Genomic DNA, 19,802 nt, shown 5'->3' with positions numbered 1-19,802 from the left:
GCAGCTTTGTGGTCTCCATTAATTAGCTTCAATTTCTTTCGTTTGAGGTTGCTTTCGCAGTAAAAGAGGAACTTATCACAAAGAAGCAGAAATGTAATCCAATTTCCATGCAGTTTGCCTGCACCACCACTAGACTGTAGTGTCTAACAGACCAGGTTTATTTCTGGTTGTGCATCCATTTGCATCTCAGACCAGATATTCAGCCGTGCTATGAAGTAATAATTTAATGCAATTTTGTCATGATCTAATTCCGGCTATGTTTCAATCTACAGGGTCATGTAAAACTGGGATGTTAGAAATAATATATCCAACAAACACATTCAAAGCTAGTATATTGTGATACATTATATGGATTCCTCCATTTTTACAATAAGTTAATGTTTTTATTTCTTCAAAAGTGAAGGAAAAGTGATTCTCCTTTTTTTTCTTTTTGGTATCAAACAATCTTTTCTCCAAAGTTCAGCATTTGATACAAAGCAGTCAGCTCAGAGCCTGTTAAACTGGAAAGAAAAGCTGCCTGAAGTAGTTTAAATATGAGGTAATTAATCATTTTCCTAAAGAATACACAGAAATATGTTTTGTTCATGAATGAAAGTTAATGTTGTTCTAATTCTGATGAGCAAAAATGACAAAAACTTTCAAAATCTGACAGGCTTGCAGGGGGGGAAACAAGTCACAAGAAGCAATGTTGATAGTTTCCTCTTTCAGCCATTTCACATCCTTTTAACACTAACATTTGCTGTTTAGCGTTTACAGAAGTGCATCCCAACCACTGCCTGTTGGGGAAAATGACTTAAAAATCACATGGTTCAACCCTGCACTTTTTACATTGCTTCATAAAGCAGTTTGCAAAGATATAACACAAGATTTTCAACACAACTCCACTCATTGTGTACTGTTTCTATCAAATGATAGTGTGACAAAAAACACTGAAGGGGGGGGGAATCCTCCCTCTCACGTCCGACGTTACATCTTTGCAACTTCCTCATTTGCTGACGGGTGTCAGTGACAGAGGAGCACGCTCCTGAAACAAGAACAAAAACTGGCAGCCAAAACACACACATTCATGCACACAAACACCACAGAGATGGAGCAACCCAGTATACCTGCACTTTCTCTTCCCCTTTAAGTAACCTAAGTGGGACTTTAGGTGGAGGTTTTAAGAGGAGGATACCTTGTGAAGCTGAACAGGACTAAGACAGTCAGGTAGAAAAGCTGGTTGGACTGCGCTGCCAGCATGCTCCGACAGTCTCTGAGCCTCCTGAAGCAGCTTGGCTCAGCGGCAAAGTAAGCATCTTTACTTATTATATTGTTAGCATTTTTTAAAATAGTATATCTATTGTTTTATGTCAGCTACTGAAACCTTGTTGTTTGACCTAATAATCAAATTGTTCATTATATATTCACAACTCGTTCCAAGTTTGTTTTCTTTCTTTCTTTCTTTTCCTACAATGCATGCTGTCACCTTAAAGCTGACGCTGCAATCTGTGGCAATATGTTTTCTTCTTTATTCTTGGCTTGGGTCCCTTTCACCAACAACTTTCATGGACTGCTTACTTTCCCAAGAATATCATTTGTAATATTCCACTTTGAGGAAATTCCACTGATTTTTGTTTAGAGAGTTTCAAATAGCTGCGACTAGGTGCATTTACTGGGAGAGAAACCTCAGACTGTTTTACACCTAAAAGACAAACTGAGTACAGGTTTGCATCTGTTGGTCTTGTGTTGCATCTGAACTGAAACTATATTCTTTAAAACAAATTTCTTTTGATGCTCTTTCATAATTTTACAAAAACAAACAATAATATGATATGATTCTTTGTTAGAAATGCTTGTTTTGGACTACCCAACATTAGATCGAGCACATTTACAGTATGTGCTCATTTGGCCGATTACCTCTGACTGACATTTGCAAATGTGTGGGTTACCTAATTTGACACCTTCCTCCTCCGTGGTTCTTCAGTAGAATTCTGTATGCAGCAGAACTGCAGAGGCTTGCTTGCAGGCCATGCTGTGTTCTCCTTTGGCACACTTTGGTTTAATAAGAAACCGCGATATGCATCTGCAGCAGAGCAACATGGGCTTCACCTACCACAGCAGTACTTCGTTCAGTTCTCATTTTCTACCGATGCTGAAACCTTTGAGGACATTGCGACTTGCGCACACTCACTTTTCTGGTTTTGAATTGAAAGCAAACAAGCAAACAATGAATTAGACAGACGTGATAAAGGAACTGATTTCAGACATGTTTGGAAAAATCCTCCAATCCATGTTTTGAAGTATTAAATCTCAAGTTTACTGGAGGAAGTGCATTAGTGCATTGCACCTTGGAGGTGTTGGAGCTCATCTGACCCTCTTGTGAACTGGGTTGGATTTCCTTTTAGTGCAACACCAAGCTTCATGATGTTCTCAAAGCTGTGGAGAAGTTTGCAGCTTGTCATAATCTTTAACTAATCATTTTTGCTTTCACATCTGAGCACAAAGGAAAAGTGTCTTAGTGCAGCAACCCACACACTCAGATTTAGGTTGTTTGCTCTGGATATTTGTGGGTGTAGAATGCCCTTTGTTTAACGACCCCATTTGCTTAAAGTGTCAAAACGGAGAAGGTGCCAAGTGGGAGGCATGTGAAGCTGTTTATATGTGATTATCAGTTGTCCTATTGAAGTAGGATGTCTGGGTAGTTCAGTTCAGTAAACTGTAAATTTATTGTTTCATTTCTCTGAAAAGACAAGATCAGAGGTGGAGATATGTTTTGTCCTTGTCACACTAAACTGAAACTTTAGAGCAGGTTTCAGCTACATCTCAACAAGTTAGTCTGACAGTACACTTGCTAGTATAAGTGTACTACATCAGATTTCTCAAAGACAGATGAGCACATTCAGATCATTCAGTGGAGTTGCTGGAGTCAAGCTGACATTGTGTTTTATGACTGAGCCCATGCAATAGGTTTTATTGCAGCATTGGACTGATATAAACAGAAACTGGGGACAACAGAAAATAGGATATCAAACACCTCTTTCATAAAATAAATCACAGAATCATAAATAGATCAAATTTATCAATAAATAAATCATACAAAATCTAAGAAACTATACAGAGTTTTCATGTTTTTGGACTTTTTGCTGGCTGCTAAATTAATTAGTTATTCTGTATGGGACACTGTACAATTCCAGATCATCATATTTAGGAAGCTGAACCCATCAGAATGCAAAAGTTTTGCATTCTATTGAATTAAAGATATTTATGTAGTTATAATTAAACAATAATAAGAAGAATTGCTGTTGCTGATTTAGATGTGTTCCTCCATATTTTTTATAACCACTACATTGCAACCTTCTGCAGGTCGCAAGATGCCACTGAACTTCTACATGAGGACCTGGTTATGGTGAGAGATTAAATATGTTTTATTTCAATGCTTTGTGAACTATTTCTGTCTGTATCTGTTATTAGTGTGTATCTTTTGTCACATGCAGAATGATACAACCATTGCAACTGTAAAATCAATTACCCATTACAATATTTCTACTTAATTAGAGATTGTTTTACAAACCGAAATGCTAGATAAAACTGTGAAGTTTTCATTTAAAAAAAAAAAAAGAAAGAAAGATAAAGGTGAATGTCAATATTTGAAAAAAAAAAAAAAAAAAATTGTAATTCCAGAAAAGTAACAAAAGACATTGCCTTGAGGCCAGCATGCGTCTCCCCAAAAATGACAACAGTCCAGTTCACACTTTGACATCAGTAGTACTTTCGCGTATATGTTAGTCACCCATCACATAAACATCAACGCTCTTATATTTATTCATAACACTCTGCATGGTAAGATGCATCTCTGGATGCTGGAATGGACTGTGTTTAGTGAAAATGGCTTATTGGTGATTACATTGTACAAGTCTCTCATACAGTGCCACCTAAAGTTAGAAGGTTTTGCACATAAAACAATGTTTTCCGCCATTTCCAGTAAAAAAAAAAAAACAACAACAAAAAAAACCATCCTGGCTTCATAGAACTCAAGCTTTGGTGAATTGTAATTTTTATACCCAATCCTGACACCCTCACCTGTCACCATTTATTCTGCTGACCAGCAAATCTTTCATAATGTTCAATATTTTATAAACTTTTCTCTATTTGCCATTGTCAAATTTTAAATGTATTTATCAGGATTGGACCTCCTGCATTCAGAACATACTGAATTCTTCACAGTAAAGATTCAACAAGGTGTCGGAAACATTTATCAGAGATTTCACCCCATATTGAAATGATAGTTCATGATCACACAGTTGCAGCTGATATTTTTGGCAGCACAACCATGTGCAGAATCACCACAAAGATGCTCTGTGGGTTTGAGATTTGGTGGCTGTTGAGACCATTAGCATACAGGGAGCTCACTGCCATCAGAGGGTGCTACATTGTGGTCATAAAGTGTTGGAAATAATCAAATCTAAAATCAAGCTGAAATCAAGACTCATCAGGCAACTTTTTTTTTCTTTTTTTTTTTAGATTTTCTTATGTCTAGTTTGGTGAGTCTGAGTTAAATCTAACCTAAGTTTCCTTTTTTGAGCTGACTGGAGTGAAATAAAATGAATTTATTACTAAATGAAAAATACATTATTAATCCCTAGAGGGAAATTAATTTAATATGTTTCTTTTTCTTTCTTTATTTATTCTTAAATTAAAAACAAAAATAATTCATTAGAAGAAGACAGTGCCTTGTTCCAGAGGGGGATGGCTGCTGGTAGGAATGATCTCCAGTACCTTTCTGTCTTGCACTGAGCTTGACGAAGCCTCACACTGAACCCGCTCTGTTGTTTCCTCGCTGATTTGTTTAGAGGATGTGAGGAATTCTCGTGCTATCTTCAGCACTTCTTTTCTTGACAATGAGCTCCAGAGTTTTCCCCAGCACAGAGACGACCTTCTTGATTAGTTTGTTCAGTCTCTTGGAGTCTCTGACCTGCTTCCCCAACACACTTACAGATACACAACATTTTGGTGGAAATGCTGAATGATCTTCCCTCAGTAGAACCTGCTCTGTTCCTTCTTGCAGATTGCCTCTGTGTTGCATTAATAGTCTAAAACACTGAGGAACTTGTATTTCTCCACCACCTCCACCTCTTCTCTCAGGATGTTGACAGTGTTTTGTTTACTCCTGCTCCTCTTTAAGTCAGCGGCACTGAGTGTGGTATTTCGGCCCACCTGTAGCCCATCTGCTCCATAGTTGGACGTGGCGTACATTCAAGGAGGGTATTCTGCATACCTCGGTTGTAATCAGTGGTTATTTAAGTTACTGTTTCCTTTCTATCATCTCCGACCAGTATGCCCATTCTCCTCTGACATCTGGCATCAACAAGACATCTTGGTCCAGACAACTTCAGCTCAATTGATATTTACTCTTCTTCAGAGCTTTCGGTGTAAAACCTGGTGGAAACTTCCCAACTTTTTCTGATCATTGGGTCTATTAAACACATAGATGAACAGTATTTATTCAATAAAATGTTAACATTTTATTTAATTTCTATTTCAACCGTGTGTTTGTGTGTGTGGTTGAATGAAGGTGGAGCAGCGGGTGGAGCCAGCCAGGAAAGCTGCTCAGGTCCTCTATAAGAAGCTGCAGGGCTGCATGCAGAGTCAACCAGGACTAGAGGCTGAAAAGCGAATGGTAGTGAGACAGCTACGTACATAAGATGTCCGAAAATGTTCTTTCTCTTATATGCTTAAAGAAACCACACATCTGTCTCTCTGCAGAAAAAGCTTCCACTGATGCTGCTGTCTGTAAGCATGGCAGAAAGCCTCAAAGACTTCGATGCAGAGTCCTCACTCAGGTGACAAGTTTGATCCTCTGCCTTTACCCAGCCACCCATCCATCTGTTTATTGAACTCTTTATTGTTGGCCAAAATAATGTTTGCCTTGTGAAAGCCTCGTGTCAATTGTATGCAAGCTTTCAGGTTTCTAGTTATAGCTAAAAAAAAGAAAGAGGATGCTGTCTGTGGCTTGTAAAAAGAACTCCATGCTTGAGTTTTACTTTTAATTTCAGGCTAAGATAGTTGGAGTTAGCATGTTTTCATTCAATCTACCTAACAATTTAGCAGCCCCCATGCTAGATTAGATTAGCATGTGTTTCTAGCTCAGCCGTGGATTAAATGTTCCTGTTTATTTGTCAATTTACGGCTCACATCTTTTATAAAATGTCTTCTTATAAACATGTTCAGATAGTTTTTAGACCCTCTCTCCACAAAAGCAGACATGCTGAAATGTCAAAATGGTCTTACAAGACATATGAAAAGGACAAATTGCAACCAGGTATGACTGAGAATCTCTGTCTTTAACCTGCAGAGCACCACTCTCATCCTCATACAGGCAAAGCCAGACACCTTGTCTGCCTTACAAAAGCCCACTACATTCTGGGGCTACGATGGGTTACAGAACAAGCAAAGTAGAGAAGCACATTATCATGTTTTCCGGTTGCTAAAATGGGAGATGTAGCATGTTTTTTTTTCAGTGTGGTTGCATGAAGTCAGACTTGAAAGAAGTAGAGTCAGTTAATTTGCATACATGTTATAAATTTTTATTTGTATTTTAAGAAGCAGATGCTCAAATTTAGTAATTGTGCAACAATAAAAATAAAGAGGATTCTGATTCTGATACATGCAGTTTCCCCATGAAAAAGTAAGTTGTTTTGAACCACTAAATGAATATAAACTGCTGCTGATATAATATGTCAGTCATTTTTAGGGCAAAATGTTAGAATGAGACAATTTGCAGGAAAGCTGATGTGTCTCTAGGGGTTCGGGGACTCCCCGCTCTGACACCCATTTGTTTGTGTGTTGCAGGAGAGTGCTGGAGATGTGCTGCTTCATAGAGAAGATGTTGGCCAACATGCTGGCAGACTTTGAAATGAAAGTGGAGAAGGAAGTTCTGGAGCCTCTCAATAAGCTCAGTGAGGTGAAAAGAGCTTGTATTTCCTGTTGGTAAACCAAACTAATGAAAAAGTTACATGAATCCTGCCTTTTTGCTTTTTTTTTTCTAGTTTGTCAGTGAAATTAAAAGAAAGTCATTTATTTTGTTGATTCATGTTCTTAATTTAGAAAAACTGAGTTTTTAATTTTTAAAAATATATATTTACTTCTTATACTTTAAGTGCTTCCTTAAAATGCCAGAGGCATGGCTTGTAGGGGGTGGAGGGGGGTCGGGCATAGACCATCACTAAAATGTAAACTGTTAAACTGTTAATATTGCTGAAGAAACACTAATGAAATGTGTGGTTTAGCTAAAAGCAAGTTATCAGTCTAGTCAAAGTGTGTATGTCTGGACCTGGACTGGTGTTTTAGATTAATGTTGCCAAACCTGAGGCCTATATTCCTGCCCAATGGGTTCCCCCAAAGAGCACAGGAGTCTTTTGAAGATTCTTTGACCATTCAAAGTAATTTTGATTAAAGACTAAGGCCATGTCCACACAGATACAAGTGTCCGCTCAAGGGTTTTATCTGGGTTTACGTTGAACTGGGTGTCTGGGAGCCTGAATATACACTCTTTTTAAGCAAGAAAATAGGGGTCATCAAAATCTGCTGATTTTAACAGATGTATCCTTTGTTATAATAATAAAATAAAATAAAAATAAAGGGCTGCACAGTGGCTTAGTGGTTAACACTGTGGCCTCACAGCAAGAAGGTTGCTTGTTCCATCCTTGGCTGGGGCAGGGTTTGGGCAGTGACCTTTCTGTGTGGAATTTGCATGTTCTCTCTGGGTACTCCAGCTTCCTCCCACCATCCAAAGACATGATTGTTAGATTAATTGGTTACTCTAAATTGCCCCTAGGAGTGAGTGTGAGCACGAGTGGTTGTTTGTCTCTGTGTCTGTGATGGACTGGCTAGCTGTCCAGGGTGTAACCCGCCTTTTTCCCTAAGACTGCTGGGATAGGCTCCAATTTCCCTGCGACCCTGAACTGGATTAAGCAGTTAGGAAAATGAATGAAAATAAAATAAATCCAATCAATTTTCATCCATTTCTTGGGGTTTAGTGAAGCCAGTGAACAGATGGAGCTACGGTAATGAAGCGCCTCATGTGTGTCCTGGTAACCTTGAGTTTTCCTGCAACATTCGATTTATAAAACACTTCTGAGCAACACCACAGCGCTCATGATTTGTCCCTATTAAAAAATAAACAAAATCAAAAATCTAATATGAGGTTATATGTTGTTAATTTACTTTGACCTTTGAATTACACTTTGATTGGAGTACAAGACTCAGCCAGGATACAGTATTTATGGTCAGAATCCCAGTAATAAAAGCATCAAAACAAGCATGGTTTCAGCATGAGGCAGGAACTTCACAGCTTTTCAGTATTTGGATTAAAGGGGTACTGAAGGAAAATAATTTCGAAACTACTGTGTTGGATGAAATGCTTCTCTTCCATCACCAAACCACCAAATAAGTCAATATTTATCATCCAATCATGAAGTCATCCTGCAGCCATCCTGTAAATGTGTATTCTTAATCAATAATCTCATTCAAAATAAAAATTAAAAAAAAAGTTTTTTGGTGGATTTGGTTTAACCCTTTGACAAAGCACTTTTATGCCAAAGATCATGCAAATTTGTATTTTCAGTATGGTATGAAAAATAACTGTTTTTTATTCATTAACACATTAAAAAATGAATGTAATAATTCCTCAGATTAATCTCTTTGACATGTGACATTTGACAGCTTAAATATTTTCACTTCGATATTAGGTTTTATGTATACACAGAGTATGAATACACAGTACGAGTACACACACCAGGCTCACACACACACACACACACACACACACACACACACACACACACACACACACACACACACACACACACAGTTTTCTGGCATTGGCATCAGTGCAACACAAAAATAAAACCAACTTTGCAAAATTTCTGGTGCATCAACTTAAGCCATTGTTTTTTCATTGCATTTTTTGGATGATATCAAACTGCAGTTATTCTTGTCATAAATGTTACATGTCTGTTCGTCAAACCTTGGAAGAGCTGGCTTGATTGATTCTACCTATTTACTGGTATTACATAAACACACTATGTGACAGTTGCTTATATTATTTCTGTCACTATAAACAACCCAGCATGAAAAACTAGCTGTAGCTGAACCAGTATTAAAAGTGACCATGTTTCCCTCCAGGATGATCTACCAGAGATCCTGAAGAACAAGAAGCAGTTTGCGAAGCTCACTACAGACTGGAACAATGCCAGAATCAGGTGAGTGACACAGCTTCAGTCAAAACAGCACATGTTGTTTCACAACTTACACGTTTTCTGTGTGTTTGCAGGAGTCTGGCCAGCACTGGTCCACAGGCAAAGCAGGATGGCCTCAGGGAGGAGGTGGAAGAAGCTTGGAGGAAGCTGGAGAGCATCAAGGTACGAGATCTTTCTTGTCTAACCACCTGAAATGCTTCTGAGTTAAAGAGCAGCCTGAAATCTGCTGCTTCTATGTGATGTGTTGTATCGTCTCACCCTCTGACCCCCTGTTTTCTGTCTGTAGGACCAGTACTCTGCAGACCTGTATCACTTTGCAACTAAGGAAGATGATTATGCTAATTATTTCATCCGTGTGAGTTTCAACGCTGTTCATTAAATCATCTATGCACAAAACTTTTATGTAGCCACAGACTCTTATTTTCAACTTGAGCCCCTTCTTTCTTCTTCAACTGCAGCTTCTCGAGCTGCAAGCAGAATATCATAAAAATTCACATGAATTTCTGGACAAAACTATCTGTGAGCTCAAAGAGAATAACAGCCAAAAAGGTAAACTTTGCTTTTTTTTTTTAAACCTGAAGCAATAATGCAATATTTGCATACCCGTTCTTATTTCCTCTGTATGTTCATCTTATTCTGCAGGGTCGGGACTAAGCCTGTCTAAACAGAAAGTCTATGGGGAGCCTCTACTCTCACATCTATCTCAAAGCAACAGAGAAATTGCAGCACCGATCCAGGAGTGTATACACATGTTGCTGAGAACAGGCATGAGAGAGGAGGTAGGTCTGATGGGATGAATACGATGCAATCCTCAGTCAGTTTTTCTTGGGTGATTTGTTCAGTAATAAGAAAGCTTTCTGCAAGCCCTTCCCTGGTTTTTGTCTTTGCTTAGACTTCTATCTAACTTTACTACTACAGTCTAGTGATCTTACATGTAGAATCACCAACACCTCCAGCTGTGCTGCTCCAGTCTGGATTCAGTTCAGTCTCTCCACAGGGCTTGTTTCGTCTGGCTGCAGCAGCTTCAGTGGTGAAAAGACTGAAGACTTGTCTGGATCATGGAAGTGTTGACCACAGCGAGTTCAGCATGGACCCTCATGCCGTGGCTGGTCAGTCGCGTCCCCTCGCTTTTCATTTTAATTTCCTCTCTGTGGAGTTTCTATCCCGGGTGCTCTTCCTCGTCTGTTCAGCCATCGTGACTTTCACAGCTCATTTTGACCACTTCCTCTTCTTTTTAATCCAAACACACCCACCTGCTATAGCTTACAGTAATGTAAAGTAAACTATTATTTCTGACTGTGATCATTTGCACAGCAGTAATATAACACCTTTTATGAGCCCTAAATAACTATTTGTATCAAGTCATTAGAGGAGGAACATTCTCTTTATGCACGACAGTATTAATGATTGATACATTTAATTAACAGTGCGATAGATAGATAGATAGACAGACAGACGGACAGACGGATAGAGAGATAGATAGACTTTATTAATCCCAAAGGAGTGAATAGATCAGATAGAAAATAAATTTAAAAAAGTACACCTACTAAAATCAATAAATGAATATATTAAAACATTGTAAGTGAAATAAAACCTAGTGATAAATAATAAATATTGTAATAATCATAATCATCGTCATCAGTCTGTTGTTAAAGTATTTCAGCCATAAAAGGAGAGATTGCAAAGCTTTTGCTTGTATTTGTTTACAGGAGCGTTGAAGTGTTACCTCCGAGAACTTCCCGAACCTCTAATGACCTTTGAGCTCTACAGTGATTGGTTTAAAGCTGCAGGGTGTGTATTGCTTTACTGATTTTTACATGTCATGTCGGTTTTGTGATTTGTTTCTTGAGTTTGTGCTCTTTACTCACAGGGAAAAAGACCTGAAAGAGAAGCTTGAGCATTTCAAGGTACTACTGAAGAAACTACCGCCTGAAAACTACAACAACCTCCGGTGTGTGGCCACAGTACTCCTAGCATGTCTGCTGTATTATATTCTATACAAATAAGATATTTCAGTGTTTAAAGTTAAATATATTTGCTTTGCATGGAAGTTTGAAGATCTTTGCCTGTTTAAGTGGTAATGCTAGCCTGAGAGCTAAAACTAGCTAACACTACTAGTCATAAAATGTTAGCTTCCAGGCCACTAACCATGTGCTGCATCCAAGCGGCAACCTCCGACGGTTAAAAGTGAAGCCAATGCGGAAGTGCCAAAAATAGTAGTTTACTCCTTTTGATTGACATGTACCCTATATTCCGCTGCAAGAAGGCAGAATGTAGAAAAACCCTGGTTTTTAGTTGGTTAATAGCAGGATTTAGCGCGGTTATCACTTACGTCCAGGCAGGTCAAGTTTGATAGATGTCAACCATCCACCGTTACGCTCACAGCCCCCCTCTCAGCTCTACCTCATAGCCCTTTTTTGTATTTTCTGGGAGTGACAACTCATGTGACGCTGCCAAGATGGCAATGGTGGGTATCACCCAATGAGCTCCAATTCAGTTCTGTAGAAACCTACGGGTGACGTCACGTAGGCTTCATCCATCTTTTATATACTGTCCATGGCTGCATCACATGGTTTAATGTCTTTCAAAGGTTTTTTTAAAAAAAATATTATATCAGTGGAGTGAATGGTTTACTTCATCCTCTAAAACAGGTCAATGTGAACCAAATTTTAATGTCATGATGTTATGCTGTGTTATTTTGACCAAAGCATGTGACAAACATTTAATTAACTTGATTCAAGTTGTGTTTTGTTTTTTGAAGAGCTTATGCCTTCTTTAAGGCTCATTAAAGAATAGTTATTGGTGCCATAATTAACAATTTACCACTTACCATTAATAGTTAAAGTAGCCGCTGCCAAAAAGGTTTATTGCAGGCTCAACTTTGCTGCCGGATCAGAGGGAGATGTGAGCTGCATAATGATAATTGATAATTAAATGCTGAGTTGTCTCTTCCCTGACCTCTGAGACAAATAGATGGAGTGATTAAAGCATGCATTTAAAAGCATGCATAGACCAGGACGAAATGTTGCAATTACGACTGGACAACTGACTATGTAGCGTATGGAGCTAGCTAGGATATGAATAAAATTTTCAATCACAATTAATTGCATCATTTTCTGAGATTAATCTCATTGCTATGTTTAAAACTCAATGGTGAATCAAAGCTTTTAACTTTTTTTTAACTACTTAGTCCTATTCAAGGTCCCAGGAAGCTGGAGCCTATCCCAGCAATCACTGGGTGAGAGGCAGGGTACACCGTGGACAGGTCGCCAGTCCATCACAGGGCCACACAGAGACAACTAATGCTCACACTCACTCCAAGGGACATTTTTATAGAAACCAGTCAACCTAACCTGCATGTTTTGCGGATAGAAACCAGAGTGCCCGGAGAAAAGCCACGCATACTCGGGGAGATCATGCAAACTCCATACAAATTGGTGGTTTTTGCTCACTAGAGCTTTCAAGTTCAGCATGTCAAACCTAAATGTTCATCACACAGTCTGCAGTATACTAGGCTGACCCCAACTTTCTGTTAAGCAAAGCTAATGAGGCAAATTTGATATCACACAAGCAATATGTCATCTCATGGATGTTTTCATCACATGTGCCAATAGATGATAAAACTGGTTCTTTTCTCTGTTGGAACCACAAAACAACAAACTTTTTTAAGTCCAATGTCTTCATCAGGTACCTGGTCCAGTTCTTATCTCTGCTGTCTGAGCAACAGGCTATAAACAAGATGACACCCAGTAACATTGCCATTGTGCTGGGGCCCAACCTGCTCTGGCCACGAGCTGAGGGGTACGTAACCATTTTTTACTTCTTTTTAAACCCTCTATTTTCTGTTAGTTGACTCCATTCACTGCTTCTTGAGGCCTGTATTAACAACTTTTTCCTTCTGATTGAAACAAAACTTAAAAAAAGAAAAAAAAATAGAGACTTTCTTGACTTTCTTATGAACTTCTCATATCATGTTAACATTATAAGCAGCGTTATCATTTAGAGAATGTGACATATTGTTCCTGTGTGTCTGCCTCTATACCAAAAGCTGATGTTATTTCTAATGTGTGAGCATGAGCAAGACTGACCTTAATTTACCCAACAAATGTATAGGAGGTGGTCTTTAATGACCTTCGTTTTACCTGGCTTTTATCCGTTTGTCTGTTTGTTTATGTTCAAGATAACTCAAAAGGTTTCGGACAGATTTTCACTAAATTTTCAGGAGCTGTTGGAAAAGAAAGAACTGATTTAATTTTGGTGGTGATCCGGATCATTGTTTCGATCCATGAACTTTTTAAAGGCCTTGGTGGAGGTTTGCGCTCTCCGAGTGCTTTTTATAGTTAATCATAGAAAAATGCATTAAAACATGAATGCATTTAATTACAGAATAGGAAACGTTTGTCAGTGCACAATTGCTGGTACACAGATTACACTGATGCACATGGTAGACCTATTAACTTTGGTGTTGCATTTAGCTAGTGCACAGATCCCTCTTGCGACCCTGTTAAAAGAAAAAGCAAATATCAACAAGTCAACTTTTACTGGTAATATTGGAGATTTTTGGTTTAGTTTACTGTCCTCCAAGAGAAGCAGCGACTGCGAGAGAGTCTTGGCTGCAGACTGGTGAATGAGGCGGGGCTGGATGTCCAACCCCGCCCCCTCAACATTTTGATTGGATTAACCCTAACTCCACTCCCATTTGACATCCAACCACACCCAATATCCAGCCCCGCCCCATTTCCAGGCTGCTGCCGTGGGTTAATGGCGGCTGCTGCCACAGGCTCCGCCCACACTCCCAGGAAGCTTGATCATCACGCAGCATCCAGCTTCAAGCAAGACATGATTACCTCTGCTGCTCCATGACCAGACTGAAAATTAAATTGTTAAGTTGCCACCAGCTGATCCCTGATTTACAGTCATAAATTAATTCCTGTTAATGAAGCGGGTGGACAACAATATTTTAAAAGTTAAAAGCTGGATAGGCCCCTCCTCCCATCAAAGAGAACACACAAGAAGCTCGGTCCTCATGCAGCATCCAGCTTCAAGCTGCAGTCGGAGCAGGAAGTGATCACCTCTGCTGCATGACCAGAAAGAAGTTGATTCTGATTGATCCCGCCCTGGTTTACTGTTGTTTTACAAAAACCTGTAAAAACTTAAAAGTACCTCAACATGTTGTAGAACTTGTTCTAGAAAATGTTGGAGAACAGCTGCGGCTGTTACTTAAAAAACTTAAAAGGACATTTATCTTTAGGTCTGTTCAGTTTTGTTCAGAGATATTTTCTGTGTCTTTTTTACTATATTAATATTGAGTTTACAATGTTAATGTCTGTGTCTATTATACGTTTTGTTGTCCACTAAAATCAACTTTAAAAAAATTAATGTTGCTTTTTGGGGCAAACATTGTTATGCAATTAAAATGCAATCAACCGAGATTAATCCATTACAAAGCCAGTAATTAATTAGGTTGTTTGTTTTTTCTACACGTTTTTAGGGAAGCTGCTCTGTTTGACATGGCTTCAGCCTCATCGGTCCAGGTGGTGACAGTCATCGAGCCTTTAATTCAGTACTGCTCAAGTCTTTTTCCTGAGGGTATGTAAACACCAAATACTGAAACTGTCCTATGCTTGTGATTCCATCCAAGAGTAAAAGTTCTGCTGCACAAACACTGTGTAAAAAAGTAAGGAGGTAGTCTCAGACCAGTTCACTCCACTCTCTCATGAATAGACACAAATGGAACATGACTTTCCCAAAAGAAGAACAATACTTCTATTTTCAGATGACAGATGTTGCAGCGAGTTACAGCAGTTAGTAATGTAATTTAATGTAAATGTTTCCCTATTTTCCTTTATGCTTTTAAACAAAGTTAAAGCTGAATATGACCCGTTGGCGTGGCATCCCTAAATGCCATTGTACCTTTGCTATGGAAACTATGACACCACAACATCTACAGCAGGTCAAAGTTAACCCTAAAACATGAAACTGCTTTCAAAATAGATTCAGTTTGCGTGTGTGTGTTTAGGACCTCTTGCTAGTAATAGCAATGACTTTTCAAGGCATTAATAAGCTACATAAATTGTGAGTGGTGTCTGGATTACAAATCAAATGTCTTATATTTTATAAAACTTGTCAGTTGTTTGTTTCTGTCAGCTGAATCCTTTGAGATCCCAGAACTACCTGAGCTTCCAGACCAACCAGCTCCTGCCTGCCAGTCTCTCTTCCCAGAGAAAGAGAAAGTGTGCAGAACAGTTTCTGCTGCTTCATCCACTGCTTCATCCTGCTCCTCCTATCACGTCCCTCTCTCCAAAACAAGCAGGTACACTGTCGTATGGTCATGTGAATATTTCAGTACATCTTGCGCCAGTATGTGGAAAATTTCATTTCTTCTTTCATAGAAATACATTGAGTAAATGTTTTCTCACAGCTTCTCCAGGAAGATGTACAGTACTTCCTGGAGCAACTGCAGGAAGTACATCTCAGTCTCTGTCTCAGGCCTCAGCTGCATGCTAAATGTGAAAGTTCATTAGCACGGATTAGGTGTGTAAAGTTACATCTGAATAAACCACAAAGTGTCAGGAACAACGTCCATGGGACAGACAAGACCAACATTTTTATGACCACGATACACAGAACCACCAAACCCTAAAAAATCAGAACAAACATCTCAGAGAAACTGCCAAGCACAGTGCTGGAGAGCTGATTATTTAGAGTTGTTTTGGAGCTACAGGGCCTGAATCGATCAACCATAAACTTCTCTGTATGCTAAAGGACTCTTGAGTCAAATGGGAGGTTATCAGTCAGAGTTGACAACTAAAACTCGTCTCGAATTGGGGCACATGACAGGACAACGATCCCAATCAGCAGTAGCTAACTTACCACATCATAGCTGATGAGAAAATAATCGAAAGTCCAGACAAGAACCTGACTGAAATTTTGCAACAGGACCATAAGCGTTTTTGAATACCTGCAAAGTATAAATGAAGTGAAGCAACTTTGTAAAAAAGAAAGGGATATAACTCCTCCACAGCTCTTTGGCTCCTTCTCCAAGTGTGTAACTAATTATATCCCCCAAAATAATGTCATCTCTTCTTTATCTGAGGTTGTGTTTCCCAAATTTTAATATCTGGTAAACACCAAATATATATTTTATTATGTCCTGAGATATAACTACCAAATAGTAAGAAAGGAAGCACTTTCTTTTGATGTCAGGGAGCATGCAATCAAAAGTTTTCCAAAAGGTCATCATGCAACATTCAAAAACAATAATGTCGCATGAGGGTTAAACCTATTTTAAAAGTTAATGTTTTAATAGCTCAGAGTAACAACAGATGTTTTTGATGTATTTCTGTCATCAGCACAGCCTCTCAGGACAGCGGTGGCTTCTTTCTGGTGAAATCCGGCTCTGTGAGTGGTCGCAGTGGCACCACATGGGGAAGTCCAGCAGCTGAGACAACGGCACCAGCTGATCAAATCTCAGCAGCCAACAGCTCATCCTGCCTCGAACCCATCCCTGCTCCAGCTTCCAGTGTGTCCGATGGATGCAGCTCGACACCGAACCAGAAGCCATCCCCGCCTCCAAGAGCATCAGTGCCGAGCTCGGGTCAGATGAGGAGCTTGGTGCAGAAGCAGAGCTCAGAGCAGTGCCAGCTGGAGCCAATCATGGAGGCGCCGCCTGACTCTCCCAGAGCATTTGTGAAAATCACATCTCCATATAAACGTAAGTCAGTGGTGTATGAAACAGGGTGAGCTGGGATCAGTGTCTTTGCTAAGCAATTTTGTTGATGTTTTTATGACAAACTCCTCATGTGTCAAGTTGGTGGCGTCTCACTTACAAAGATCTTCTGTTGTTTTGGGGCAGACCTCAATACTTACATATAATTCATTCTGTGATTTCCTGTTCAGAGTCTTTACTTCTGTCTCTTTCCTCTTGCAAAGTCAAAGCGGGCAGCTTGTTAGTGCAAGCTGAGAGTGAAAAATAAATCAGCCGTTTTGGTTTTAACAACCAGGATGTACACAGGAAACAGGAAGTTGCACACCACTGACCAAAATATCAGCATTGAGGTTCATGCGTCATCTCTTAAACTGGCCTCTCTTGGGTGGGGGTTGACTCAAGTCACACCCTTGGTTGCATCAGCCAACAAAATGTTCTTATTACATCATGTTTTTTTTTTTTTCCTAAAAAATGTGAAGGTTAAAAATCATGTTTGAAAAAAAAAACAAACAAAAAAAAAAACAACCTATATATATATATATATATATATATATATATATATATATATATATATATATATATATATATATATATATATATATATAGTTTTTTGTTTTTTTTTTTTTTAGTAACAATGAAAACGCCTCACTCATGTCTGCTACAAGGTATTTTCTGAGGGGAAAGCCTTTTTTATTAAATTAGATTAAAATTCAGTGACTGCCAAAAAATGAAAAGATTAAGAATAATACATTGGAAACAAAAGCGTGCAAAAGGATCAGAAATCTAAACCTGAAGTAAAAAAGAGAAACCATTTCCAGATGGTTGAGGGTACTTTTGAAAATATATTTATAACTAAAGCGCTGACTGTGCAGCACTGAAAAATGTTTGTATTATTAGAGACAAAGTGAAACTGCATCATCTAAATCTCTGTTTCCATAAAGTTGAGCAAGAGTATTTTATTTCTGCTAAAGTCTAACTTAACTCAAAATATTGTTTTAAACTTGTCTTGTCCAGACCACAACACCAGAAAGGTGGTCTGACTGACATGTTGAACCATCTGCTTTGCCAAGAGCTGCCTGATTGTTGTTTCACAACAAAAGGCAACACAACCACTGTACAACTAAAACAGAAAACCTGCCACTACACCTGTAAAAACTATTACAGCATCTGTAAGACAACAAAGCAGACTATCACTGAGAGCACTCATAAGACGACAAGAAAGACATGAATTGAAGGGGCTAAGTTTATACTAAGCTACTGAAATTGACCCAGGAGTAGATTGACTGTCTATAATAACTGATTTTTCCACTCGGATTCTTCTTGTTGCAGATTCAGTCATAATTTATTCTTTTGATCTGCATTCAAGCATCTTTATGGCAAACGAACAGCATTGACTTGCACCCTTACAGTTAAAGCTGGGGTAGGTAATGTTGGGGAGCTAGCAAGATTTGAAAGTGGCACCCTAACTTGCCTCTTCCCCCTCCAATCAATAATCTGTTTGAGACACTCCCGGCGGCCAGCACCCCACTCCACCCCCCACCCGACCTGAACATCGCAGCAGAAGGCTTTTTCCACCGACGATTTTCTCTTTCTCGGCTGTTTAGCAGGAGGAGCCAAATAAACCGAGCCGGGTCGGGAAATCATTCCTGCATTTTCTCAGCCATGTTTGCCTTCCGAGTTTCTTCTTCACTACTTTGTATTTTCATCCCAACATACTGTTTATATGCAGGGTTTGGCTATCAGGTATGCTCTGCGGGAGGGGGGAGGAGGGGAGCCGGGAGAAGAAGCTTACAAAATATAAAAAATAAAGAACTCCATTTCCAACATTTGGATTGGTCGGAGTTTTTACAGATTTACAGTAAACTGAGGGGTCTAACTATATTTCTTATTATTCATGACTACAAAATGTATAGACTATCAGGACCAGGAACCACTTCACCCAAAGAAAAAAAAAATGTCTCTGAGCAAGATTACCTACCCCAGCTTTAAAAAAAACTCCTTTGCCCCTTCCAGTCCAAACATCTGATGACCCAGTGACGTCTTCCCCTTAAACACACACCATTGGCTTGAAATGATGTGTATGTTGATTCGTGCATGTAAAGTGACAACATTGTTGTGAAGTGGCACTCTATAAATAAAGCTGAATTGAATTGAATATACATATAGATGTACATGTCACCTGCCCAAGTAACAATCCGTGCCCCCTGGTGCCCCCATAACAGCAACAAGGTCAATTATTGGCTCCTACATGAACGATAACACAAATAACAGTCCCAACGATAAGACTGCAAATATATGACTGGAACTATTAATGATAAACCTACTCAGTAACTATTTCTAAAGGTGGAAGTACACAAGTATTATCATCTAACTGCTTCTCAATCCTTCTGCTGTTCTTCCTGTATTGTCACACAGCAAAAAGATCTTTCAACACACCGAAAGCTAACGAACAGATGACAGTCCAGTACTCTAAATCGAGAGCCCCGGCACCACCCAAGATGCAGGCCCCCCTGCCACCCCCAGCTGGAGCTGCTGACACAGGCCCCGACATAAAGCCCACACTCGGAGCTCAACCACCGTGCGTCAAAAAGCCGCTGAAAAAGGGTGGAGTCAAAGCCCCAAACTGCCCGCCACCTCTTCCTCCACCATCACAACCAAAGCAGGTTCCTTCTATAGCACAGTGAGCAAAGTCCTGCACGTTTATAAGGCGTTATCTTGGATGTGGTCAAGAGACACTTTTTGTCTTGTGGGAAAACAACAAACATTATTGTCTTTTGCCATTTTAGTATCTGGAGTTAAAATGTTGTAGCTTAATGGAGCGTTTTGTGGGATGAGGATCTTTTATAAGCAACATCATT

General features: G+C 39.2%; 1 protein-coding gene across 1 annotated transcript; it reads left to right on the top strand.

The window, feature by feature from the left end:
- Window positions 1-1,237: 1,237 nt before the first annotated feature.
- On the top strand, window positions 1,238-19,628 carry sh3bp1 (SH3-domain binding protein 1; the record flags this gene model as incomplete). Its single annotated transcript, XM_079261377.1, has 18 exons — window positions 1,238-1,287; window positions 3,343-3,385; window positions 5,552-5,656; window positions 5,743-5,819; window positions 6,829-6,940; window positions 9,163-9,239; window positions 9,311-9,398; window positions 9,523-9,591; window positions 9,695-9,785; window positions 9,879-10,015; window positions 10,234-10,345; window positions 10,946-11,027; window positions 11,107-11,187; window positions 12,924-13,037; window positions 14,728-14,825; window positions 15,384-15,549; window positions 16,589-16,950; window positions 19,360-19,628. The coding sequence occupies 18 exons, from the start codon at window positions 1,238-1,240 to the stop codon at window positions 19,626-19,628; spliced, it is 2,133 nt and encodes a 710-aa protein (XP_079117503.1).
- Window positions 19,629-19,802: the final 174 nt, after the last annotated feature.

This window comes from Telmatherina bonti (genome assembly GCF_933228915.1).
Source record: "Telmatherina bonti genome assembly, chromosome: 21".
Taxonomy (NCBI): Eukaryota; Metazoa; Chordata; class Actinopteri; order Atheriniformes; family Telmatherinidae; genus Telmatherina; species Telmatherina bonti.
The sequence above is the reverse complement of the archived record's forward strand: the minus strand, read 5'-3'. Positions and strand labels throughout refer to the sequence as shown.